General features: G+C 40.7%; 1 protein-coding gene across 4 annotated transcripts in view; it reads left to right on the top strand.

Annotated features, from left to right (window-relative positions):
* Positions 1-27,355, top strand: part of GALNT7 (polypeptide N-acetylgalactosaminyltransferase 7) — a 75,592-nt gene that overhangs the window by 16,239 nt on the left and 31,998 nt on the right. For 3 of the 4 annotated variants that reach the window (XM_032983911.2, XM_032983909.2, XM_032983908.2), the window contains exon 2: positions 13,464-13,921. In XM_032983911.2, coding sequence (XP_032839802.2) covers positions 13,464-13,921 — 458 coding nt within the window. Of the gene's footprint in view, positions 1-12,050; positions 12,175-13,463; positions 13,922-27,355 lie in introns of those variants that run through there. The other variant, XM_032983910.2, reaches the window with a different exon arrangement.

Raw genomic sequence — 27,355 nt, 5'->3', positions numbered from 1 at the left:
GGGGCAAGTATAAACTGAAAAAAGGCTCACCATCATTTTGAGATCAATTTTTAACCAAAATTCCGTTCTTACTATTTACATGGAGAGTCTGAATTGCTAGACTTCTGATTTCATAACAGAAATGTTTACAAGGAGTGAACATTTGTTGAAAAGATTACAGTGCTTCAGAGAAATGCCTCTTGCTGTGCTGTTTGGATGGTGGGAGTATCCTGTGGTTAAACCCGGTGCTGAGAACCCTGACTTCTGTTTGTTGCAAGCAAGAAAGATCCTCATGTTTTTTTCTTTGTGTGTGCTGTACACCAAATAATTTAAACAGTAGAACGCTACAGTCCAGTTGCAAAGGAATTGGTGCACACGAGAGGATGATGTTCATTTGCATCTTCTCCAGACCTGCGGTCAGAAACGCTGGCCAGAGTGTACCTGAGCTGGAAATGGAAAGGTCACGTGAAAACTCTCTTCAGGATCTGACAGATGTAGGTGGGTCCCTTGGAGGATGTTCAGGGCTAGAGTTTGATCCTTGGTGCCATGTGAAGAGAAAGCAGTAGTACGTCGGTTCCCAGACTTGGCTTTGGGAGTAGCATTTTGAGTGTTAGCCTTGGCCAGCTTCAAGTTTAGATTGCTGGCACCACCATGGATCATCAGCACTATCAGAGGAAATGCCAGGGCAGTCCGTTTCTTGAAGTCCAGGTGCAGCGTGTCTGCTTCTCTGCTGGGGCTTGTGGTCTGGGCATGAGCATGCTGACTTCCATAGTTAGAATAATAGCTACTGTGTCGAGAGTGCAGAGCTGAGTGCAAGGCTGGAAACCTGGTGGAGAGCAGACAGGGTCAGTGGAGTCTGTTTGAAGAAGTTTATGGATTACATTGTAGTACCCTTGCTAGCTAGCTAGAATATGCAAAGAACCTGGCTTTGCCTCCTATGTGATGTGGCTTCTAAAGCAAAGCTGTGAGATATATTTTGATATTCATCGTGTTTACTTCACAGCAGAACAAGTAATGTCACTAGCTGTATTAGTCACAGAAAAAGAGTAGTCAATTTACCAAGACTGATTTATCTGTTCAATAAATTGGTTCTTACTAGTTTAGGATTGTCGCAGGTATTGGTTTTTTATGTCTCAAATGTATGCGCTGTGTTGAATTATTTTTTTTAAGTACTTAGGACAGATAAGAACTTACCTCAACAATTCAGTAGACTATAACTAATTTATTGGCAAATACTACACAGATTCTCTTTAATAGCCTATGTAGGAAAGATGCAGGAATGAAGGGTCAAGGAAAGATGATACAGAGAGCACAACTGATCATAGTGAGTGATTTCCCCTCACTTACCTAGTCAAGCAGTACACAAAGTAATTATGTAAATACTCTGAATTTCTGAAATCTTTTGGGAGTTCAGATGAAACTTTCAGAAACTGGTTTTAGACAGTATGCATAATTTTCATACAATGCAGCTTTTGGCTTCAACTGTCTGTTTCTTTGAAAAAGCTTTCAGAATGGTAGGGTTGATCAAATTGTGAAATTCAATTTTTAAAAAAAGACAGAAACAGGCTGTTGTAAAGCTTGAGAATGGTAACAATATTTCAAGATAAATGAAAATTTAATCATGCAGTTTGCTTCTTAATAGCAAGAAATATGAAATGAGTTTGACATATGTGTCTTCAAAAATTGAGGCAGATGAGATACAGCATGGAAGCCTGCATCCCTTGATCAGGTGTGTCCATCAGTGATGGATTTATTGTATTGCAAATGTCATTTACTCGCTGAGGTATATAAAACAAATGCATGATTTTTAAATACCCATCTGTCTCGGATGATTGAGAAACAAGGATGAAGTTCCTCTGCAGGCTTTAAACAGTGCAGTGTTCAGAGCTGATGCCTGGAGGGACAAAAAATCTGTCCTCAGACACTTAGAAAATGAGGATTGGTGGTGGGTTTTGTTTCTTTCTGAAGCTTTTTCCCTCTGGAGGGAAAAATAATAGAAGTTGGATATTTTCAATAGCAAAGTTATGTATTATAAATTGTAACTCTTTGGTCTCTTACTTTTCAAATTCAAAGTGTATGCTTGTTTTTACCACCTTATCTCAACAGCTTAAAATTTGATTACTTAAATTTTGGTTGTTTAAGTCCAAAAGAAACATCTTCATATATTTCTTTCTTCAGACTACAGAGAACATTCCTAAAAGAGGCTTGGTCTTAGTAAGATGAAAAGCCTTGTCCCCTGATAGTCCGCTGTGTAACACTACTACATGGGAGAAGGAGAATAATCCTTCCTTTATGGAATGAAATTAAGCTGGACAGAGGACATTTTGGAAGTCCTTAAGAATCTCTAATGTCCATATGAATAAACATGAGCTCTATTTTTAAAGATCTCGTTCAAACATATGCATAAAATGAAGGATACTCCTGGTGTGAGATGGAACATGGAAGGATCAGTGACTCAACTAGAAAGGTCATAAGCTTCATTTAATGTTGAAAAGCAGTGACAAGAACAAATCTTGCACTGAACCTCTTCAGTGATGCTTTGTTTTAAGCCTTTCACCCTGGGGGGGACAACTTCCCGGGAAAAGATGATGAAAGAGTTTTGGGGATGAGAAGGAGATGGCTAGTTATTGCTGAACTATTAAGTGCTATGGAAGAAAGATCTTAGCAATTGTAGCAATGCCTTGAGCGTAGGTGTAGGACTGGATAAGCCCAGCTCCTGGGCACAGAAGGCAAGGCGGTGCTGCTGAAGATCATGGGAGTGCAGGAGTGAAATGAGAAATTTCCAGAGAGAAGGTCTTAGCAATAGAAATGATAGTGTTCTGGATGAGGACGGTATTGCGGTGAATACATTCTCATGGCTGTTTTCTCTCTTTGTCTTGTTCTTGATTGCAAAAACTTTTGGAATTGTTTGCGAACCACTTGAAAGCGGGTATGTGAGACAGTAGTAGAATAATACTGTAGAAATAGTCAAACTACATGGATCGGTGCATACTAAATTTACAAGACATCAATACAACACTATTTTCAGGTATTCAGGATCACTTGCTCTTAATTTTTATTAATTGTTAAAGTCAAATAGTCTTAGGCATCTACAAGGGAAGGAGGTCATTTAAGCTAAGAAATGGGACGTGCTTTCCTGTGTGAATGTTGTTTTACTAATCTACGTTACTAACAGAGTATCATACTATTCTGATAACCTCTAATTGGCAACACAGAGAAAGACAGTAAAGCTCAGATGAAAAATCAATGCATTTTTTTTATGAGGATGGGAAGAAATTGAGAATCATAGATAAAGACCTGATATCTGGAGGCGCTTTTGCATCTTCCAGTCAGCTCTGATACAGATTATGTCTTAAGCAGTTGTCCATTTTGTTCTTAATACTCATAATTTTTCCAGTCAAACATTTATCAAATCCCTCTAGAAAGAAAAATTATGGACAGATATTTAATTATGGTATGCTCCTCTTTTCCCATGTATCCTGGGGAGAAACTTCATAGACCAGCAAGATATTGGTTATTCAAATTATTATGAAACAATTTATTATAGCCCAAGTATGTTTCCGATTTAGTTTTATCATAAATGTGTGATAATAAATGCCTTTATACTCACTCTGGTTTGCTGGTCTTGACTTGAAAGACTGTTTTTCTATTAACAAAAAATGGATTTCAGTTTATCAGGCTGCATTAGAAAACTGTGTGTTATGGTTGTGAGGTGTTCTATACTACATGGTCCAAATGGATGTCTCTTAGGAAAAGCTTAGGGAAGATGGAGAAAAGCATCTAATACTTGACACTGAAGACCTTGTATGCAAGTTGAAGGGCAGAGTTTTGTTTTCCTTTTTTGTTGATGATTTTACTGTTTTCTAGATGTGTTATGTGAGCCATTCAGTACTGTTTTCAGAATCAGATTGAGCATGTAGCATTGCTCCAAACCACATAGCCATATGCAAATGTGATACTCCTAATCACTTGGAGGAGGGAGAGAGGGGAAAAAAACCTTGCATTTTATGCCATTCATTTCTGCAATCCATTTTTCAAAAGAGATTTCCTGATAGTCAGCTTTTGTTCAGAAGAAAGAGTTGGAAAAAATTTTTGCCTCTACCTTCTGCCCCTCTAACATAGGGTGAGAAATGGCATCTTAATCAAAGCACTGTAAACAAAACCGGAAATTTGAGAGAAATTAAAAGGAGAACAGAAGGTTGTATTTGAACAAAATACATAACAACAAATGTTTACAGAAATGATAGATGATAATATTGATTAGAGCCAGCCAGAATTCTGAGCATTTGGCAACTTCCCACCGCCTTCATCTGCTTAAATATTTTTCTGGGGTTGGCTGCGTCCCTAGAAGCCAATTTGTTGCACTTTTTGTTTAGAAATGCATCAGTTCATCTTCTGCTTTACTCCTCCTGTGATAACTACGGCAGCTGTCACATTTGCTTAAGGAATAAGTCACCTTGCTGAACCTCACAGAGCAAGGTACCCCATGGATTGCCTCCAGGTTGAAAAGGTGAAAAGAGAATTATTTTTCAATAAGTTTCTTAAGAGAAAACAAGGTTTAACTTTCTAGGCAGTAAGTGGTGTCCTTTCTCTGAGCAGGTGCAACTTGGTATCTCCTAAGAGTTCAGGTGGAGAGTTGCTTCAGGAGAAGAAGGAAAGCTGGAAGCATTTGGGTCTTTAGAGTCTGCTGTCAAGACTAGACAAGAAACTAGGCTTTGTTTTGGAAAGATAAGTGTCAGTGTCTGGTGGGCTTTGCTTACCTGGGACAGTTTTTCTCCCTGCTGCTGCTGTAGAATAACTGTGGTCTCCTTGCTCTTTGGCCTCTTCATGGGGCTTGGCTGTTATTGTAACAGTGTTCTGAACAACTAAACCACAAAAGAATATTTTCAATGGCTGAATTTAATATGAAGTGAGTCAACTGGCATGCAAATTTGATTAAATTTTTTAATTTATTATTTTTTAAAAATTTATGTGGAGTCTTATCTATGATATAGCAACCCATATGGTGCATTTGAGCATAAACATACCAAACAGGTGATTCTTTGTTGGCTTGGAGGTCTGAGTCACTGCAGTCTCTGTTTGAGAATGACTTACTGTGGATGATGCTCTACAGAAGTTTGCAGTTAAAATACCATGCTAAATACGTTCTAATGATGTAGGCTGCAGTGCATAGAAATTTGTCTGTTGTGCAGAGAAAGGAGGAGAGTTACAGGCATTTGAAGAGCAGTTGGTGGCAGACTCTTAGAGTTGAAGCACAGTCTCTAGGTCAGATGGTGGTTGATTAGACCAGACTTCAGTACTTAACCTAAACTGACTTACCTTGTATGATGTACAGTATTTGTCTTTTCTCCATACGCATCATCTTCCATTAAGAAGAGCGGGCCAGGATCAGTGCAGTCAACCTTCTTGGCAGTCAAGGAAAGCCTGTGGTCTCTTGTTGGTCTCTGGCTTCTTGGGGTCCAGAGAAATTGCTCTTTGATGCAACAGGGAAAGCCACTTAATTAACAAGAAGCAGTAACACACCTCAAAAGACACAGTGTGTAGGGAGACACTTGCTGTTACGCTCTTTTATTTATGTTCTGTCCCACTTGATCACTTTGGCTTTCTTCTACTGCAAATGTTGATTATTCTAGTTGTAATAAGCTTATAATCAGTTCTCGCTGTTAGGAGTTTAAAAGCCTTTCTGTTATCTTTGGTGTGCTGTGTGTAAGGAGAAGATCTGGGAGGCTCTGGATCATACTTCTGTTTTATCCAGGGTCCTTTAACAACTTATCTGTTATTCTGCAGCAAGCAGGTACAAATGTGTTGGTTTGGTTTTGTTTGTGTGGGTTTTTTTTTTTTTTTTATTGTACAGACTACTAGTGCCAACATCTTTCCATTTCTAGAACCTGTGATGTATTTTAGTCTCTTCCCTTAAGTAATATAGCAGCTTTACTTATGATTCAGTTTAAGAATATTAGTGTTACTGGAAAATGATTGTAATCTTACTAATAAGAAGCTATTTTGCCTGCTTTAAAACTAGCCTTAAGTTACAAAGTTAGGCAGAAATTTCTTTAATATCTGTTTATTCAGGTATTTATCTGAGTCTTTCTATTTTAGATCTCTTTAATTACTATCCGAGATTACACGGTGCTGTCCAGAGACACAAGAAGAGGTGCATTGCTTGTGGTTACCTCCACAATGTTCTCGGGCATCTCTTAAGTGGAGGCTTTGAGTGAAGTGAATCTCTGGCAAGACTACTTTAACACAGCATGGCTATTGAACTACGGATGGGACCAGGGGCAGTATGGGACAGTAAGCTGTGACAGTACCAGGAATGGAAGGATGGGATGTGTAAAAGCTGAGTAAGAGTTGAATCTCCGGCAACAATGAAGGCAAGTTGGAAGGTTTAACAGCTGGTTTGATGTTCCCCAAACACTGACTGCCAGTGAAAACAAGGACAATAAAAGACTGATATGTTTGACAGTAATCTGTTCTGAAGCACTCTGGTTTTATTTTTACTTGCTTTCAGCCAGGCGGAGTCTAATTGTGGAACTGCCTGTCACACAGGAATTTGAGAAGTACTGCACCTCTCCTAAGGAGGCACCGTGTAAGATAGGTCAGGTACAGGTCATGTTCTAACTGACCTTTTTCTACTATTAAATCTCACTGAAGGTGAGACAGACACATTTCCAAGTTGTGGGTGGCCAGTGGCATGCCCATTAAGAGACTGGGTCTGGCACGAAGCACTCAGGCCAGGTCTCCTAATAGTCTCTGCTTTTGATGAAGGTAATTGAGTGTTGCAAAGTAAAGGAAGTTGCTCGGTCTGAACCAGATACATACGAGTGTGCCCGTTGCATTTATAGAAAATCCAGACTCCCTCAGGGGGGAGGGACATGTACAGCAGGAGGTTGTCGAGGAGCAGGGGCATTGGAAAAGGGAGTTTAGGAGCCAGGGCAGGGGGTAAAGCAGTACAAGCCAAAACAGCACTTGTGGCAGGATTGCATTGCTCTTCAGGAGTTGAAGTGATATGTGTACAGCAAGGCCAAAGAGGATGACCAGTATCCATAGCCCAGACAAATGCCCCTTGCAAGTGAAAGATAATATCACAACAGAACCATTTTGTTTAAATGAGATGCTTATATGGGTATCATACTGACTTATCTAAATGTGGATATATATCTTTAAACAAGGTACTCTGCACGTAAATGAGTATACCTCAGGATTTATGGTGTTCCCCTCTGTTAGGCAAATAGCTGGACAGTGAAGTTATTTCAACTGAAAATAAGTATTCTTGCACTGTTAGAAATTTGATTATCAAAGTTGTTATATTTACAGGTATGACACAAGAAAAAAGGGAAGGACAAGGGGCAGAGGCAGTCTCCCTATGATTAGTTACCTGAGGACTTCCATAGCTTAATACAACTTCGTATGCAGTGACCTTGTAAGATGTTGGCTGCAGACCATGGCAGTATCCAGCAATAGCCTGAAGTCACTGTCCTAAATGAAGGCTTCTGCTGTGACAAAGTAAACAGTATCTTCACAGAAATCCAAGAAGACAGGAAGAGCTAGTTGTTGTCTTCCAGTTTTTTGGTCATGAGAGTGTTGTGGAGTTTTTTTTCTATCATGTGGCACAAAATTAGTTGCAGGATTAATGCCATCCGTGCCCTGAACTGTAGCCTGGTAGGTAATAACTACAGACAATGATTCAAAGCAAACCAAAGCAGACTACAAGTTGGCATTTTTTCTCTCTCTCATCAGCTGGTAGAACAGAATCATAGTAGAAGCTTGGCTGAGAACAGGCATTATTTTAGTATCTTGCCAGCATGAGTCTAGTTAAGAAGGAAATTTGTGAATTGAGCTTGTAGTCCTTTTCCTGTTTTGTTTTGTTGGTTTCTGTTTTTTGCTTTTTAACAAGGTGAATAAATTAAAACAGCCCCCTCCTATTTACTCTAATCAAGTTGCCTTTTTTCTCTGATAAACGAGAAATGTGACTGCATTGAGTTGAGGCAAAGAAAGCAAAATAATATGTTCAAATATGTTGAAATCCTTGCTAAACTGGTAGCTGTCTGGTCTCCATCAGAGTATCTCCAACAGCAGCTCTATTCAAAATGCTTCATTTTTGCATAGGAGAGGAACTTGCATCAGGGGAGCTCTCAGAGCTATTGATTCATCCTCAGCTAAAAGTCCTTGAACTCTTCCTTATGGTAGAGCATATATTGTATTTGCCTTTCATGGTGAGTGCAGTGGTGTAGATGCAGCCAAGAGCTAAGAAAGGTAAAAGCTGGACAACTACATGGGGATTGGCCTCCTAGGTTACTAAAATATTAAATTGTATCAGTTTTTATATTTTTTTTCACTGTGGAACACCAGAATATTGCAATGCTTGGTGTTTGTGTTTAATCAGCTGGGTATGAACATGTATATGCTGAGAGTGTAAGGGTTGTTTGTTTGGTTTTTTAATTTCCTATTGTGTTCTTGGGTAATGAGAGTACTACTGGATTCTACTAAATTGTTCCCCTTTCCATTTTTGTCCATCACTGATTTTTGTCTAGCTGAACAAGTTGCTTTTATAGGTGTTGCTTTGAATTAGCAAATTTTTTTCAGTATGATAATCTTCCATTTTTAGAAGTGAAGCAAATCCACCTTTTTAGCATCAATTTGTACTTCAGACACTATTTCATAGGGCGTTTTAGGGAGTTTCCAGTCTTGAACTGGTTGACTGAAGAAATACAGATTATGCAATTTTTACATCTGCAGTTTTACTGCCAGTGACAACTCCAGCCTTCCTACCAGTTGACCAGTCTTCCAGCCCTACGAAGACCTCTCCCAGTTTTTCCTTTTGTATAATTTCAGAACATATTTCCAGAGGGATACAGTTACATTCCCTATACTTTTCACTTACTCCTCTCTTGCAAAAAGGAAGAACCTAATTTGCAAAAAAACCTCACATCAAACACCTAATTTTTTTATACAAGTCAGGGATTGACTGTATTTATATCATCTGTTTCTGAAACACCCATTGTGGTGACTCATATATAATCCCCTAAGGAGTGAAAAGAACATTTAAAAAATAAAGTAGTATGCACTGAATTGGAACTAGAAAAGCTGGCAGGAAACCCTAGGTCTAGCCCTATAGAAAAAAAACAGTGATCTGTAGAAAAAACAGTTTTGTATATCACTATATGTAAACAGCTTACTCTGTGTCCTTTATAAAGATGTAATAAGATTTTGTTGTTGTTTGTCTTCAGATGTGTGAGAATTCACAAGTTGGGGTTGTTTTTTTTTTTGCTTTTCTCCCCTCAGTTTTGGACAACCTAGAAGGGCAGTGTTCAGATGTATGTCATGTTCGCTTCTTCTGAACCGTCCCTTCACCTTGTTGCCTTTGATTTGTCTCTTTCACAGTTTTTCAAATTTATTTAAGACTACCTTGTTTTTCCACTTTAGAAAGGTTGTTGTGTTTTATTTTTTTTAAATGCATGCTTTCCAGTTTGATTGTCATTGTTGTATGAATCTTTTAGATGTTTGATACTATATTTTTCGCCGAGTCAGACTTTTAATCAGTGATTCACACTGATTTAAAATTATTTCAAGTTTTTTTATATGTCATTAAATCATTTGTTTTTTTAAAAAAAAAAAAAAAAGATGGGGGGAAGTCATAATTCATGAAAGATAAGAAGATCTGGAATTTCCTAAATGAGGCATTGTGTCTTATATGATGACCAAAATAATTCTTTGATTGTGGTTTGACTTCAGTTTTTTTTCCAGACAGTATTTGGGAAATCTTTGTCTCAGTTATCTCTGGAGAAACTAATAACCTCCAGGAGCTGTAATCTGCACCACGAACTTAAACACTACTAGTTCCTTGGTTTGGTTTTTTTTTTGGTTTTTTTTTTTTGGTTGGTTGGTTGGCTGGTTGTTTTTTTTTTTTTGTTTTGTTTGTTTTTGGTTTTGTTTTTTTTTTTTTTGTGAAAATGCTTATAAAATGCTGAGACAGAGTTGATTTTCTTTATAGCATCCCATATGATGATGTGTTTTAGATTTGTGACCAGGGATGGGGAGGAATGAGTCAGCAGCTGTGTGGTGTTGAGCTGCCTGCAGGGGTTAATCCACAACAAGCGCCTTCCATCATATTTGTCCTAGGTACATAAAAACTGGAGGAAAGAGGTAAATGAGTGCATCTGTGTGTTTGTGTATAATTTTCTTGTTTTATGCAATATTTTCCCAGGCCTGCAAAAATTGAATATATTTTGTGTCTGGAAGGGAACAGCAAATAAATGCATTATTATGCAAATTGTGCCTAACAGTTATAATGAGGCTAAATGTAATACAAGATAAGGCATAGTTCTGACAACAGCAAAATAAACAAATTACTTTGAGAAGTGTTATGTTTCATTTGAAGAACTGGCTAAGTGGAGGCTTGTAACTGTTTCGTAGAGGATGGAACAAAAGGATATTTAATTTCATACAGACCAGGGACATAAGAAATTTCTGCTTGATTGAGACTAGTGATCCAGGATGCTGTCTTAGAGTGTCAGCATGTAAACCTGACTACTTTCTATGCTCCTCTTCCCTTTGGACTCTTCCAGTTGTTGAATTAAGAGTTTTGAGAAAGTACCTCCCTGCCCAGCAGCCTTTTTACAGTCCACTCTAGACCTGTCATCCATCACGTTGTCTCATCCCTTATTATTCAGCTGTTTGTACTGTATCTCCACAGCCTCCCGTGCAGCATATTTCAGTAGATCACTGTGCAAAGAACATTTTTTGGTTGATCTGTCAATTTTGTCAAGTGCCTCCCGTTCTTGTACTTAGGGTAAACAGTGAGTTTCTATTCGATTTATCCATCACCTTCATGGTTTTCTGAACTTCAGTTGTATACTCCTCAGCCATCACACTTCCAAACTGCACAGCCTTTCTGGTCTTCCATTTCAAGGCACCTGTCTGTCTTCTCCTTCATTCTGGCTGCTCTGCTCTGTCCCTTCTCTAACTTCTTTTGAGTCGCGGAGACCAGGACTAAATATTACTGGAGACATGAATGCCTCAAGATTTTATCGAAACTGATGCTGTCTTTAAGCATCCTTCCTGATGATGCCTACCGTTTTGTTGGTTTTTATAGCTGCCTCTGCACTTGGAGCAGGAACTAGCAAGTTGGTAAGAGCTGAGTGCTCATCAGCATTCTGACAGTCGAGTGCCAAAGCCTTCCTTTTGATATCGAGGGTGAGCGTGAGATGATGCTCTCCTCAAAAGTCCTCTCAGGGCTTTATTTAGATCCATGGCAGCCTTCTACTTCCATGCAAAATGTGCCTTTCCATGTGCCCTTACCCTTCCCTTCCTCATGCTGGCTTCTGAGTTCCTCAAAAAACAGTGATGGAAGAACAGAATAATGTAACACTTCCGCACTGTGTACGTCTTCCCTGTTTAAAGCAGAACAAGCAGAAAGGTCAGAAAGCTTCTTGAATAAACTCTTAATATTTTGAATTGGAACCAGTCTAACTCCCATTGTTACCATGTTAACCTAGACGTATTTTATACTGGATTTTTTTTCATTTCTGAAGTTCTGTTATGCAGAATGATATATGAGGAAAATACTGCAGTGTAGTAATAAATATTGTGTGGCTTAGTTAAACATGGATGTGAGTCAGCATTGTTGCTTTGCCACAGTAAAGGCAAACTGCATAACGGGTTACATGAGGACGAGCTTAGCCACCAAGCAAAGGGATGTGGTTTGCTTCCCGACACAGAGCATTAACAAGCCTGCGTCTGGAGCACTGTGTCTGGTTTCTCTTCCTGCACTGCCCAGCGCAGGAGAGATGTTAACAAATGGAGAGTACCTAGCAAAGACATGCTAAGGAGGCTAGAGGGCTGCAGCATGTGACACAGTCATGGAAAGGGTAGAGGAACTTGGCTTGGTTTGGCTGGAGAAAAGTCTAATGGGGAATCTAATTGCATCTCTTCACCCTCAAAAGTTGAGGCTACAGGGAAAATGGAAATAAAATCTTCTGAGGGGTACACAGTGAAGGGACAAAAGGCAATCATCACAAGATGCAACATGAGAAACGTCTACTGAGGTATGAAGAAAAACACCTTCATTGTGAGACTGGTCAAGCAACTGGAGCAGGTTGTCCAGAGAAACTGGAGATTTTCAGGGTGTGACTGGACAAGCCTCTGAGAAATCTGATCTGTGAAGCTGTTCCTGACTCCAGCAGGTTTGAATAGGTGACAGTCTTCTGTTCTCAATTTTTTGTTTGATTCTGTATTTGTGAATAGATAGTGAGACGTTACTAAAATGTGTGTGGTGTTCTCTGCAGATTGCAGTGTGATCTAACGTCTGTCGTGTTTACAAATCTGTCCTGTTTACAAACAGATCGTATTAGCAGGAAATCTGAACTTTCAGCAATGTTTCTCTTCTGTCCTCTTGGACAGTAGTATTGGAAAAAGCAATGACTGTGTGTTTTGGGGAGCATTCATGGGTGGGGCTGTTGTACTCTGGAGACATCACACTCAGACACGTCAGAGCCTTTCTGTCCAGTTTCTTCCAAAATCACCCACCCTTGTTCTAACTCCACTGACATCACTGAAAATGTTGAGCAGTTTTCAAAATCCCAGCCTTTCTTGTCAGGGAGAACTTCAGATCTCCTGGTGAGGGGGCAGGGTGAAGGGCTGTAAAATGGCAGAGTTATTTTCGGTGAGCATGCAGGAGATAATCAGTGTCGGTGCCTGTGGCAGCTCTTCAGCCCCGGCACTGCTTCCCCAGGCGGGTCTGTCTGTGTGGCCGTGCAGCAGATCAGATCAGGGCTGCAGCTCATTTTTGGCCTGTTGTTCCCGATGCCTTCAGCTCGCCTCGTGGCTCTCCACAGACAGTGCTGCCGTTGCAGCAGAGGGGGGTAACGCTTAGTGGGAGCCTGTCAGGGGAGTGAAGGGTAGGGATTAGATGTAGCTCGAGGCTGCCGCAGATGTGCGTGCCAGATTACACGTAGTCACAGCACTCTTTTCCCAGCACTGGAGTGTGTTGAGGCTGTATCTAGCAATCACTGAGACCCCGTAGAGGTCCCAGCAGCTGGTACACGTGGCCTCAGAAACACCCTGTGTCCAAGAATGCCCCCGGGGCCACAGTGCTCCGCACCACGGCATTGACTGCCTCCATGCCACCCTCTCCTTCATAAAATGCTCTGCTGGAGCTCACTGCACACTGGTTTGGTGTGCAGCCCGAACGATGTTCAAGTTAACATGTCCTACGTGGGCATTTGGTCTTTGGGAATGCTTTGGGCGTCAGGCCGTTTCCATGACCTATTCACCAAGGTAAGTGTGGACAACGGCTGATGACGTTCTCCGGCAGCCAGGCTTTAGTAAGAAGTGCTTATTGAGCACCTTAACAGAGACTTCTCCCTTCTTGCTTAACATATATTTAGTACCAACTCTCAGTGCATTAAGGTACTGGATTTAAATAAATAAAGGGTCATCAATTTATATGATCTCCTACTGTTTCTTTGTGTGTGTATATATAGGATGACAAACAAGCCAACAGACCTATGCCAAACAAAGGAGACCATGGACTAGGAAATGAGAAGTTCAAACCTGTGGTACCTTGGCCTCATGTTGAAGGTGTGGAAGTGGACTTGGAATCCATTCGAAGGAAAAATAAGGCCAAAAATGAACTAAATCATCATGGTGGTGGTGATAACAAACAGCAAAACATCATCCAGAGGCAGTATCTCACATTTAAGCCTCAGACATTTGTGTACCGAGATCCTGTTCTACGACCTGGAGTCCTTGGTAATTTTGAACCCAAAGAGCCTGAGCCTCATGGAGTTGTTGGTGGCCCTGGAGAGGAAGCGAAGCCATATGTTTTAGGACCAGATTACAAAGAATCCATTCAAGCCAGCATTAAAGAGTTTGGGTTTAATATGGTGGCAAGTGATATGATCTCACTAGATCGGAGCGTTAATGACTTGCGTCAAGAAGAGTAAGCAAACTTTTGTTTCCTTTTAATTCTGTTTTTACAGGATTTAGTTATTTTCTTTCCATATATCTTAATTGGTGCTTAAAATAATATTATTAATTAGGCCAAATACTTCAGGCTTCTTGTTCTGACAGACAGGAGTGTTGTACTATACCAAATCTTTCTATATATTAGTTTTAATGCTGTTGCAATGATTCTTTTCATGAATACTTAATCTATATTGATTTATCTCTGAAGTCATCTGTTTTAGTGCCTATCTGCATGTTCCAGGTCCAGCCACAGCCTTCATTGTCATATTTTCTTAATCCATAACTTCTTAAGATTTGTCTTTAGGAAAGAATGATTTTCTTTATTATTTCCCTCAGAAATTCCTACACTAGTTCGCTTAATAAGTTTTAGGTTCACCCTGATGCTTTAAAGATTAAAACTAGATAAATAGAGAGAACAGAATCAAAGAAATACTGTTCCCTCTAAATAATTCTGCTTAATTACCTGCATTAACAGAAGTCTAGATCTGCCATACTGGGGTTTGGAGCCAAAGGAAGAGTAGTCTTCTAACAGTACTCACTGCATTTGTCATAAAGAAGGAAGCAGTCTTAGAAAAAAAATTTTTTACTTGTTGGGAGGATGTCTACTTTGATGTGGGGGAAGTTATTAACGTTTGTTCAATGATTACTGACAGGTTTACACAGTCTCTTCTGATCTTTGGTATACGCTGGAGTTAAATTTGCTCTCAGGCTAATCTGCGTTTGTTATAATTTTCCTTGTTAATTATCAGCTAAGGACAGGTCTCTGAGCAAACTGATTGATGGATAGAGGGTTTTGGTTTGTTGTTTGGGTTGGGTTTTTTTGTTTGTTTTGGTTTGGGTTGGGTTTTTTTTTTTTTTTTTTGCATTTGGTGGGGATGGCATATGAATTTAGATATGAAATGAGGTACTTGCCTGTTTTCACTCCCCCCTCATACCTAGCAGTGGAACTATGCCAGTCCATGGATTGGGTGCCAACCTCTGGGTTGTATGTTTCCAGATGTTGCAGCTGATCTGTTTGGTCACTGGCTGGTTACTGAGGCTCTGCTGTGGCCTTTTATAGTGGGTGCTTGTCCATTTTGTGAGGTAGAAGAGACGTGGCCAGCTGTGAGTCTGACTCATGCCTGTGCAAGTATGGCTGCTTGAATTTTACTACCTGGTGGGTACTCACTGAAAGAAAAGTGCACAGAATACAGTTTCCCTTCCTTCGTGCTGTGTTTCTCAAGTGACTTCCAGCAAGTGGAAACCTTTAAGTCAGAGGAGAGGACCATGCCCCTCTGCTGCCAGTGGCAAGGAATCATTGGCTGTCCTGGGGTTCACTTCAGTTTTCTTTCTTCATGGCAGTGAGCAGTTGGACCTCTGCACTAAAGAAATTTTTCTGAAGGGGAAGAAATAATCTGGGTAACCCGCCCAGATCAGCGTTTTCTTTTAGGAGGTTATTCCCTAGACACTGCTGCTTCTGCTGAGGCATTTGCAGCCACTGGGGCCCCTTCTGTAGGAGGCAGCAGGACTAAGGGAACTGACTGGGAAAAAACATTTCACTGTCAGGTGTTTGATTAAGGGAACAGAGGGGAGCTAGTGCCAGGAGTTGATTAGCAGAGCTTGCTTTGGCCCTGCCTTCTTGAGAAAGAGAGAGAGGGGGAAGGAGTTGGAAGCAGGCTGTCCTGCTCGCTCTCTGCACTGCCAGGACAGCAAAGCAGAAATGTCAGCGTGTGGTGTGCGGGTGGGACTGGGCTGCCTCTGCCCGGGTGAGCAGCCGTGTCTTCGGCAGCAGAGCTCAAGTGCTCCCTCCCTTCTGTTTTTCTCCAAGGTGGCAGGCATCGGAGAGCCTACATATCCACCAAATAGTTCCACACCTGTAGCTTCCTTGAAGTATTTTTGGCATAATCTCAGAGTTTGTCCTTACTTTTGTTCTGAAGGGGAGCAATAAATAGAAATTCCCAAAGAAGAATTAAGTACTTTGAGGAATAGGAGGGACAGCCATGTGACCAATCAGAGCAGAAAAAATTAATTTTAGAAACAGTTTCTTCCAAGCACACTTGCAGGTAAGTCTTCCTTGGAGGTCAAAGCCAGTAAGTAGCTCAAATCAAAGTTAGGTTTTATTATTTAATGTTCTAAGCAAGCGAACAAGACAGCATGAAAAATATTAACAAAAGGCACCCTTCAGTCAACTTTACATCAAATATTTTGTGCTGAATACTTGGGATGCTTGCAGTTGCCTTAAATAGGTTAAAGGTTTATAGCTTCCATGTGTCTCCTGGGAACGGCAGAAGAGAGGGGAAGCAATGTAAGATTGGCTGATATTGCTGTATGCTTTCAGGTATCAGCATACTTTCCTGCTCATCCTTTGATATGGGTGAGGAATGCAGCAAAAGGTAGCAGATTGCCTGTTGGATGCACCATTTATTTTCCTCCCTCTGATCTGTTCAAGAAGCCCAAAAGCCATTTTTGTTGATAAGCCTGGTCAACATTCAATTTAATCTTACTGAAGCACAGTATAATCATCTTTTTTTTGGTTAATAGTATCTTGGCATTGCTAATTGACGAAAATATTTGAGGCAAAGACCAGATTATTTGTTCATAGGCATTCAAATGGTAGACCTCACCTCAACCTTCTCTTCCTTTTAAGCATCAAAATTTTTCAGTGTCACCCTAAGCAGTCAGGTTTCTTCAGTGAATTACATCAGCTTTCCCAGTCAGTGCTAGCCGGAGTGAAATGGTGTTACAAGAACTCTCTCTGGGGTTAAAAGACATGTAACTTTAGGGCTTGTCCCTGCTGGAGGGGGAAGAGAGGAGAAATGCCAACAAAGGGGGATTCAATCCTGCTATGTTTAGATGTGACTTTGGAGTCAGACACATTGCCAAGATGATTTGCCAGCTGCCTTTCTTGATTCAGTAGGAACATTGCTGCTGGCTCTGGGCAGTCTCAACTGCCGTAAAAAGCCTTAACCCTTGCTGTGCCCTGTAGAGAGGAATAACATTAGATGGCATGTTTAAGTTTTCTGTCCGGTGCATCAGAATATTTCCATTTTGCCAGTCCTGCATACTCTTGCTGTATGGATTTTAACCGATCTGTTTTGAGGTTGAAGCACTTCTGTTGGCATACAGCAAGTCCTAGGTTTGGTTAAACAAAATCAATGGTTAACCAAATGTTATGGAGATACATAACAGTCAGCACACAAAATTTTGAAGATGGCATCATCTCACTGCAGCCTTTCAGCACCCTGCAAGAGGGCCAGAGGAGCCATAAAACTGGTTTTAAGTGAAGCAATACTTGCTTTCCACCTTATTTCTACTTGCAAAGAAGTAGAGAGGGTTTAGCAGACACTGTCTAAAACTTCTGTACAGTTTCTGGAAGAAAACTTTTTCTTAAAACTTGGTGATTTTTACCCTTTTTGTAAATTTTTTTATTATCCCGATAGGTGGCAGCCTTTTACTTTTAAGAGCAGTCATTTATATTGAATTTTACATGTTGTCCTTGCCTCCTAGCAGACTTGTGATAAAACTAATGGCAGCTTTAGGGAAGAAGGATATTAATTTGATTGCTTCATAAATATTTTGTGTGTGTGTGTGATCAGTAGTCTGCACAGAGGTAGACCTGCAGTAAAAATAGAGTGATAAAGTTTCTGGATGATCTTGTTTCAAGATAAACACACCATGCTGGGGAAATAAAAAATGAACCTAGGTTTGAGGATGAATGCTGTCAGGTAACAAGGTGTGCCCTCTGGGGGGAAAAAAAAAAAAAATGGTAACTGAAGAGTATTGCTGCTAGGGATAGCAAGAACTGATTGTTTTTTCCAGCATAATGAGCCACTTATCCAGAGTATTTTAAAATAAAATGAGATTTTTAAAATATAGCTGTACTGGATCTGACCAGAGATCATTTTTCTTGACAATCTTGTCTCCAGCTCTGGCCAATAACATCTACTTGGGAGAAAACATACAAGAATAGACTAAGTTTCATTCCTGGCAACCAGTGGGTTGGGACACTTGAGCCAAAAATTGCAACAGGATTGTCATGCTTCATAGACTTTTTTCTGTGCACAGACTTGCCTTTTAAATGCACTTGTACTCTTGGAATTAATGACATCCTGAGTCAGTGACTTTTTCCAGGCTGAAGAACACGGTGTTTATTTAATCTCTCCTCCCGGATACTGCCATGTACCTCTGTTACTCTGCTGCCCTGCGATATGGGAATATCGGAAATACCTACATCAAGCTACTATATAAATGTTTCATATTCCTTCCTTATTATTCCTACCATGCTATTTGCCCTTTCATTAACTCCAAGCTAAATTGCTTAGAGAGCTATCCATGTTTGACTCCAAGATTGATTTTTTTTTTTTTTTTTTCCCCCCCCCCTTTGAGTGGTAATGCCAAGTTTAGGGTCTTATCACTGAGTGTACACACTATGAGTGATCTAACACTACACATACATTCATTTGCACTTGCAATGAGCTCTCCTGCCAGCTCATTTCCTCAGTTAGTGTCATTGAATTATTCTGCAGCTGTTTGTAGTCATTTTAATTGCAACTGCCAAGAGCTTTTTTTATTGTTCAGTAATGACCTGGAAGAGGAGGTGGACAGCTTGGCTCACAGCACAGACACTTATGCTGCTACAGTCACAAATTTGCCTAAAAAATTAGAATAGACAGTTTTTACACTTTAGCAGTTAGTAATCTAAGAGATCTCCCACCTCACCCTGCCATACTTTGATGAAGAACTTCACTTATAAAGCAAGCAAAGAATCTCATCAAAGGCTTTGTGTCCACATAGTTTTTGATTTCTTCAAAAGATGATAGTGTTTCTGTGACATGGCTTTCTTCAACAAAAGCTGTGTCTGTGGTTTACTAATTTTGTTATTTATTACTAGCTGCTTTTCAACACTAAAGTCAGACTTAGTGGTCTGCAATTCTTTAGCTCCCCAGTGCCCTTTTATAAAAATTGGTGTCATGTTTTGCTGCTTCTGTTTATTTGATAACAAAGTTGGTGTCAGCAATAGTTATACACCACAATAGTTGGTCAATTGATGTTGCATTCTTTTGGAAATACTGGGTTTATGAAACAAATGAAAAAGCAGCCAGGCTATTCATGGCAGAAGAATCCAGTAGAAGCTATCATGCAGGTATCTGTTCTGTCCAAATTACGAAGTCCCTAGGTTTTAGGTAGCTGAAGATAGGAGCATATAATGGGAAGTATCACTGTATGCTTGCCCTCTTTTTGTTCTCTTCCCTGGCTATCTGTCATTGGCCACTGCTAAGAGAGTTCAAGAGAAATATTGAATTTAGCTTTCCTGCTTTTGAAGTGATCTCTTTTAATTTTGGTCATCTATCAGCCCAACAGACTTTCTGGCATGCGTTCTACTTGTGGTGTTTGAAAAAACATAAATTCAATAGCTGCTTTTATACATCAGTAGCCTTTTTTTTTTTTTTTTTAATCTATCTTATTATTTACATTCAGTTTGCCTGAATTAGTGCTCATTTCTGTTTTCTTTGTTTGGATACCACCCTGTGCATTTAAAGAATGACTGTCTTACTGCTAACAGCATCTGGTTTTTAATCATGCTGGTTTTCCCTAGTTCCTGTCTAGGCTTTTTTTTATGATTAGCGATAAACACTCTCAGCTTCTAATACGGTGTCTTTGAAAAAGCGCTGTGCTACCTGTTACCAGGACACCTCTCTTTGGAATTAAAGCTTCAGTGTGTTGTGGCTACAATTAGAGCATGGCTCCTGCACACGTATTTCAGTCTTCAGTTGAGCTCCACGTTGTGCTGACGACTCAAAATGTCCTGCTTTTCATGTGAGTTCTCTGATGTGCTGCCTCCCTGGAAACACTAACTAGTGATGCCTGAAACGGTAGTCTCTGGAGAACAGTTGATATTCACTGTGTCCCCTCAGGTGATGGAAGTCTCCTGTCTGTGTCTTCTGTCCTCTCAGGTCCTCCAGTTCCTCCACACACGTTGTAGGTGCCAAGTCCTGCGTGGGCAGGCACTACTTCTGTGTGGTTCTATCAATGTCTTCCCCTTGTCTTCATGCTAGATCCCTGGCACATTTAAGCTCAAGTAATCTGGTTCCAGTTTATTTCAGAGAAGGCAGTCTTTCCTGGATAAAATTAATCAATTCTAAAAACTTCATCAGGCACTAATGAATTCAAAACATGCTGCTCTATACCATTTTCTCATACAGGCACTGAAGCTCTGTTTCTTTTTTTTTGCAACTTCCCGGAGATATGGAAAATCCAGCTATTTTCTCCCTCTTTCCATCTGGAAAAAAATAAGAAATAAATTGTCCATGTCCTCTCAGCCCTATGGCTGAGGATATGAGATGCTGAATGAGCCCTTAGGCCAGACTTTTGTTGTGCTTCTTCTGATCTGTTTTACTGCTTTCCATGGCATAGCTAGAGATAAAGGCATGGCAAAACAGGCACAGTGCTGGCCAAAGGGGCTGCGGCATTTGGAGCTGTGGGTAAAAGCCTAACAGAAGAGACCTGCAAAATCAGTCCTCCGATTCAATAGGTTTAAAATAGATACCCAAGTGAAGTGATTATCACTCTTAGAAGTCCAACTGCATGAAGTCTGTGTTTAATGGTCATGTCAAATCAATGCAAAATGTTCATTCTTACGTTGTTGTGGAATACATTAGTTCTGCTGCATGACTATCTAAGCAGAAAGTGTTGTATAATAATCTCAGTATGTTTAAAAAAATATTAATACAAATCCCAGCATTAAATATTGTCATTGTGTGTTGGCGTCATTCTGACAAGGCAGAGTCAAACTGCAGTTTGCTTTTTAGGTTGTTATGCTGAGTGGACCCTTGCAGGATGTAGCCTTATGCTTTTTATTTCCAGTGGTTGCTGTTAATAGCTGATCTGTTAGGGGAGAAGGTATTAATTTGGAGTTGGAAGCTTTTTCATGGTCAGGATGATGGGTGTGTCCTTGGTAAAACCATGCTGGCTATTCCCAATCACCTTCTCCTTCATGCACGTGGAAATGCCTTCCAGCAGCATGTGCTCTGTCATCTTTCCAGGGGCTGAGACTAGGCTGGCTGACCATAGTTCCCTGGATCGTCCCTCTTGAAGGTGGGCATGACATTTGTCTTTGCCAGTCCTCAGGAACCACTGTCAAGCACCAGGACCTTGTAAAAAATGGTAGAATGTGACCTCACAATAACATCACAAGCTCCCTCAGCACCCTCTGGTGCAGCCCGTCCAGCCCCACGGACTTGTGCTGTATTTATCCCATTTGCTGTGGTATGTCCAGTGAAGTGGTTTCTGACCCACCCTACCTCTATGGTGGATATTCCTTCACTTCTGCAGACTTTGCCACTTAGATGCAGGGGCTTGGGAGGTGTGACAGCAAACCTTGCAAGTAAAAACTGTTGAGTGTCTCAGTCTTTTCTGTGTCCTTTGACACTAAGTTGCATCTCATTCAGCAGTAAACACATGGTTTCCTCAGTGTTCCTTTTGCCCACCGGCCCTTCTTGTTGCCCTTCCCATCTCATGGATTTCAACTCCACTGGAGCTTTGCCTTTAATTCTCTCTGCATCTGCTCAGGCAGTATTTCTGTACTCCTAGGTAGCCAGTCCATGCGTCTGCCTTCCTTACTCTTTTTGCATTGGAGCTCCATCAGGAGTTCTTGGTGCAGCCAGCTGGGCTTTCTGCCATGCCTGTTCGGCTTACTGTTAGTGGGAATGGTCCGTTGCTGTGTTTTGGGGAGCTTCTCCTCAAATAAGCCATTCCTAGGCTCTTTTTGGCAAAGTTGTAACACCTGAAATCATGAACTTCTTGTGGCAGGTGTTAGGAAACACTGAAATAATGGTTTCTCTATGAAAGAGTCAAAAAGGGAGAGAAAACTGCCTAATGGACAAAATCACTGATGGCTATGCGTGTGGAGCTCCAGGAGGAGGCTGTCAGGTGTATGGCTCATTTCAACTGCTGTGCCTGATTATACAAGGCCAAAGCAGTGGGAGTTGTTCCAAATAATCTGCATTCAGTACTTCTAAAAAATATGTCTCTACAATGCATTAGTTGCAGTAGTGTCGTCGTAGTTTCATTTATCTCAAAAACACTAATTGGCAATGCAGATTTTCCTTTGTGAAGTTCAGTTTCACAGTAGAACTCTCTGATCCACATCTGCCATTTCCATTGGTATATTTTGCTGAGCTTGGGTCATGCTTATTGCACTTTGGGTTGAAATTTCAGTCAAGAAGCATTTTCTTAAATGATACTCTAAGTGATGCTCAGTGAAACTCCCTATCTGTCCTATTAACTAACATATTGCTGCAGAGCCCTTAAGCCAAGGATGTTCGTACTGTTGATCAGATTTCATGCCAGGGTAATTAACTGTGTTGGCTGTAAGAAACAGATCAGTGCTCAACATGATTTGCTCAGGCTTGATATGCTGTTGTTATCCAACCCATGGAAGACTTGCTCACAGATTATTCTTACTGACCCAGAGGGTTTTAGTCTTACGACTCTATTTAAGTAGATTTTATTTTTTTTTTAACAGATTCTTTTAACAAATGTTGCAAGAATTTTCCGTAGTTTGACTGGGAGAGGAAGCATCATGACCCTTTGTGAATGTGTATGGCATGAGACAAATTAATCTCTTACTGGATTTTTTTTTTCAATATGGCAATAGATAACTGCTGTCGGCTCACCAGCATGAGCCAGAATTTCAGCTTCATCGCCTACACACATCTGTCAGTCTGATCATGGCAAAATAAATATTTTTAAGTTTTTTTTTTCCTTCCGTGGATTATCCAGTTTGACCTTTCCTTTTTAATGACGTTATTGCTGTTACAGGGCATGCCCCCTGGGCCATACAAATTCATACTTGAATAATGGGATCTGTTGCCATGGGTCACCTTCTCACTTCAAACAGAACAACTGACAGTAAGCTTTTGTTGAAAAACCTGAAAAAGTAACTCTTCTTACTTGAGTACAATGCTCCTTGTGTACAGAAATGTACTTTTGAACAACTGTTTTTGCAGTTCCTGACTTTTTATAAAACAAATCAAAAGGGAATGAGAATTAGTGTGTTTTTTAAAATCTTACATGTAGTTTTGAAGGGTGTTTGTTTTGAGGTTTTTTTTAATTATTATTTTTAGTACAAGCAGAGGAGGGAATTCTTGCCAAAAATAAAGACTTCTGACTTTACTTAAGAATACACACATGCAGAGCTTTTAGTAAAGATATTTTTACCTATTATAGCTTGATGGTGACAGCTTGGACCCTTTGGTTCATCCAAGTGATAATAAAAATATCAAACTATGTAGAAAATTTTTGGTGCTGTACTTGAGTCAAAAAAATACCAAAATCTTGGTTGTAAACAATTACTCAGGGTATGAGATAAGGCAGGTGAATCTTGACTGCTCATTAGAAATGGATGGTCTTTTTACTCTGGGCAAATAACATGAATTTAATACGTTCTCTTACCATAAATAGTTAGCTGTCCAGTCAATCTTGTTGTAGCTAAGGAGATTGAACAGAAAAGCTCTGGAGTGGAGCCTGCTTTCTTCAGGAATGTGATTAGTTCCTTAATTATAGCACTGTGCAAATTACATATTTGATAATGTTACATGAAAAAAGATTTTAGTAATTACTGTTGGTATCTGTGTCATTGGAAACAGAGCATTAGGGACTTCGGTTTCATTTCACATGGTACCTTGGGAAAATCTTTTATTCAAGTACCACATAGTACGCTGGAACTGTTCTGTAACCAAGAAAACTAATTTTATAGAATGAATATAAATCTTTGTGCACCTCAGCGAGAGCTGGGGTTGAGAACCAGATGAATTATAGTGGTCACACTAAATCAGGAAGGCTGCCTTTCCCACTGCAAGTTATCAGCTGCCTTAACGTTGGCAAGACTTCTGGAGGAGAAAAATGTGTTTAAAATATAATTAGCTAGGTATTGTCAGAGCATCTCCTTGTGGTCAGGAAAGATTTGAATTCCAAGCATTGGCCTTAAAGCAAAACCAAACATTTTCTGTTAATGTTTTAGGTCCCAGTAGTGAAAACTACAGTGAAGATGGATCCCGTGTCTTTTTAGTGTTGGCTACTAGTGTTTAAATTTTAAGTTTCAACAGAGAAGTGGTTCACCTGAAGAGTACAAAGAAACTGACAGAGACACCGGGTGTGTTATCAGTAACTGGATTTACTTACCTCTGTGTGTACAACTGAAATGAGAAGACCAAGCTCTGAGCAGGACCTCTTACTTCACAAAAATGTGTAGTGTGGCACCTGGAGTATATTTAAATTCTGCCTTAAACCTTGACTTTGGAAGAGGGGGCAGAGAAAGTCTAAGAGGTTTCCTGCAGCTGCTTGTGTAACCCTCCAGGTGCTGTCTTGCATTTTGGGGCAAATGGAGGAAACATTCAGTCAAACGAGTTGTAATTTGAATGTGAAACTAAAAAAATAAATTAACTTCTTACACTCTGCCTTGTTCCTGTTAACCAGAACTTAACTGTGGCAGAGCATTTAAGTAAACTTGCTCTATATAAGTGGGACTGAGTGCACCCTCAGCAAGCTTGCCAATGGCACCAAGCCGTTTGGTGCAGTCGACAGGCTGGATGCCGTCCAGAGGGACCAGGACAGGCTGGAGAGGTGGGTCTGGGCAAACCTCATGGGGTTCGACAAGGCCAAGGGCAAGGGCCTGCCCGTGGGTCGGGGCAGTCCCCAGCACAAACCCCGGCTGGGCGAGGGGTGGATTGAGAGCAGCACTTAAAGGGGGCCTACAGGAAAGGTGTGGAGGGGCTCTTTAATAGGGAGTGTAGTGATAAGGCAAGGAGTACTGGTTTTAAACTGAAAGAGGGTAGGTTTACATTAGATATGAGGAAGAAATTTGTTACTGTGAAGGTGGTAAGACACTGGAATAGGTTGCCCAGAGCAGCTGTGGCTGCCCCCTCCCTGGAAGGGTTCAAGGCCAGGTTGGACGGGGCATTCAGCCACCTGGTCTGGTGGAAGCTGTCCCTGCCTGTGATAGCAGAGTTGGCACTAGATGATCTTTAAAGACCTTTCCAACCCAAACCATTCTATGATAAGTTATAATTCAGTTCAGTTGAGCATGTGAAGTAACTTCAAGGTGTAGTATCTGATGAGCAAGGCGTGGTGGAAATAAAAGTATTTCTTTGGGACTGAACCCACCACTCCAAACTTCTTTCTACCCTTTTGGTTTTTATGTCAGGTAAACTCTGTCAGCATTTGATAAATCCAAAATCATGCACAGTCTGGGCTCTTTTGAGCTGTACATAAACAAACGCGTCAAACTCTAACTTCCTAAACTAGTGGCCAACTCAGTGGAGGAATAATGTGAGTTGCCATATGCAGCAAGTTGTAGCTTCTTACCAGTGTTTTCTGAGGGCAGCACGCTGGCTGCTCCAGAGGGGAAGAGAGGAGCGCATGGCAGCAAACTGCTCTCGTGCAGCTGACCCACAGCAACGTCACCCGCAGCTGCACCCCAAGTGCTGTGCTTGCCCCATCTCCCTGCGGTAGTGCACGGTGTGTTGCTGTGCTGCAAAAGGGCTGGAGACATGCAGGGAGGTACCGTACCAGCCTAAACCAAAGCAGGGAAGAGGGGTTTGGCTCCATCTCTCTGTAAGGTGGCTTCCCCTTCCCTGAGGAAGGGAATTTATTTTAGCCTTCTAGCTGCCCCAGCTCTCCTGCCCTATAGCATTTCTTGCTTCAACTTTTTCAGTGTTGGGCAAGTGATACTATGAGCAAGAGTCTTGTGATTAAAAAAAATGCAAAGGTTATTCCTTTAATTTTCCTGTTAGCCCTAATGTTTGGTTTCTGTAGAAACCTTGCCCTGAATTTGGATCGTAGCACTTTCAGAGGTATGATAGGAGATGTAGCTTGTGCTTCCAGGGACACTAATCGCAAAACTCAGTCACATAGCCTTGCAGGCTGCTTCAGGAATGAAAATAGACAAAGCTTGTAGCTAATGTAAAAATAAGAAATGCTGTTTCAGCATAGGTTTAAGCTGTTAGGTAGTGTGTAGTAGAGGTTTTGCTGCTGTTTACTGAAGTGGAAGGAAAAAAAAAATACCTCACATGATCAAACTGCCCTTCTTGGGTTGTTTGTTCAGCTCTCTTCCAGAACCCCTGTTTTGTAAGTTGACCACTATCGTCTTATGTTGATATTGATGATGCATAAAAATATAAGGCTTCATAGGTAGCAAATGCAGCATTGACATTATATTTACTTAGCTGTATCTTTACAAAGAAATTCCCAGTTCTGTAATCTGTTTCTGTTTCCTCTAGACTTAGGCAGTGATCCCTCTGACTTGCAGGCAACAAGCAGCCCGTCTCAGCTAGGACGTTGGTGGTGACGACCGTACAGATGAGCAAACGGTTGAGGGTGTTTTGTGAAAGAAGCTCTCATCCGTCTTCCTAGGGGGTAGATGCAGTTTCCTGCAGCAGTCATAATAAATTGATGATTTAAAATAACAAGCAGCCCTGAATTCAGTGTTAAAGTATATAAACAGCATGCTGTCTACTGAATGACTGTCTCCTTATAAGACATGAACAGGGCTTACTAGAAAAGAAAGCTGCAAATGAAAACAGACATGAAATGAAAACTTATTTTTGGGTTCTGCTAGTGCTAGACCCTCTCAAGGAGTAAGAAAAATGCATGCACTGTGAAGCAGTTATCACTATGAATCTCATACCCCTTTAAACATGAAATAAAACTTAAAATACAATTTATAATTGTGAACATTTTTATATTAATGGGGAAGAGAGATGCCATTTTTTGATGTCAGTTACAATTTCAGGATAAATGCTGAGTTGAGAACCTCAGCTTTGTACTGATTCAGAGCTCTCAGCTTGGAACAACTGAGTTGAACTTCTTAGGAGTTGGCTGCTGGAGTAGTTACAGGAATGCGATGGCAGCTGCTTGCTATCTCAGAGAAATCTGTGCTGCAACCTTTTGATCTGAGCACACAAGTACAGTGCTTTAAAATCCATAGAGGAGCCTGATGTGCCTTTGGTAAGCACAGGTGCTAGTTAGATAGTTGACCTCAGGAAAATAGTGTCAGGATAGAGTAGGTTGCAGCCACGATACCTCTTACTTCTGTGTGGAGTTTAGGTGCTGGTATGCTAGGGAAGTTAGGAACTTGGGATAACAGGAGAAGCACTTCTGTCGACTCAAGATCTCAGACTGCCTTCTGAGTATCTGTGTGGTTGGAGCTCACCCTTAAATTGCTGTCGAGGTGCTCTCTTTGTTCACTTCTTGCATTTTTGTTTGATGGCAGGATTACTTTTCCAGGAGAAGCAGCCTCTGGCCTGGTCTTTTTTTAGCCTGCAGAAATTTGAGCCTACATCTGCAACTGCAGTGGTTGGAGCCTGTACTCACGATCACATTTGTGGGGCCAGAGGACAGCAGGAAGAGCAAGCCAATGAATAGAGTACAA

Source organism: Tyto alba, unplaced genomic scaffold (genome assembly GCF_018691265.1).
Source record: "Tyto alba isolate M040663 unplaced genomic scaffold, T.alba_DEE_v4.0 Super-Scaffold_6, whole genome shotgun sequence".
Taxonomy (NCBI): Eukaryota; Metazoa; Chordata; class Aves; order Strigiformes; family Tytonidae; genus Tyto; species Tyto alba.
Note: the sequence above shows the minus strand (reverse complement) of the source record. Positions and strands in the feature narration are given on the sequence as shown.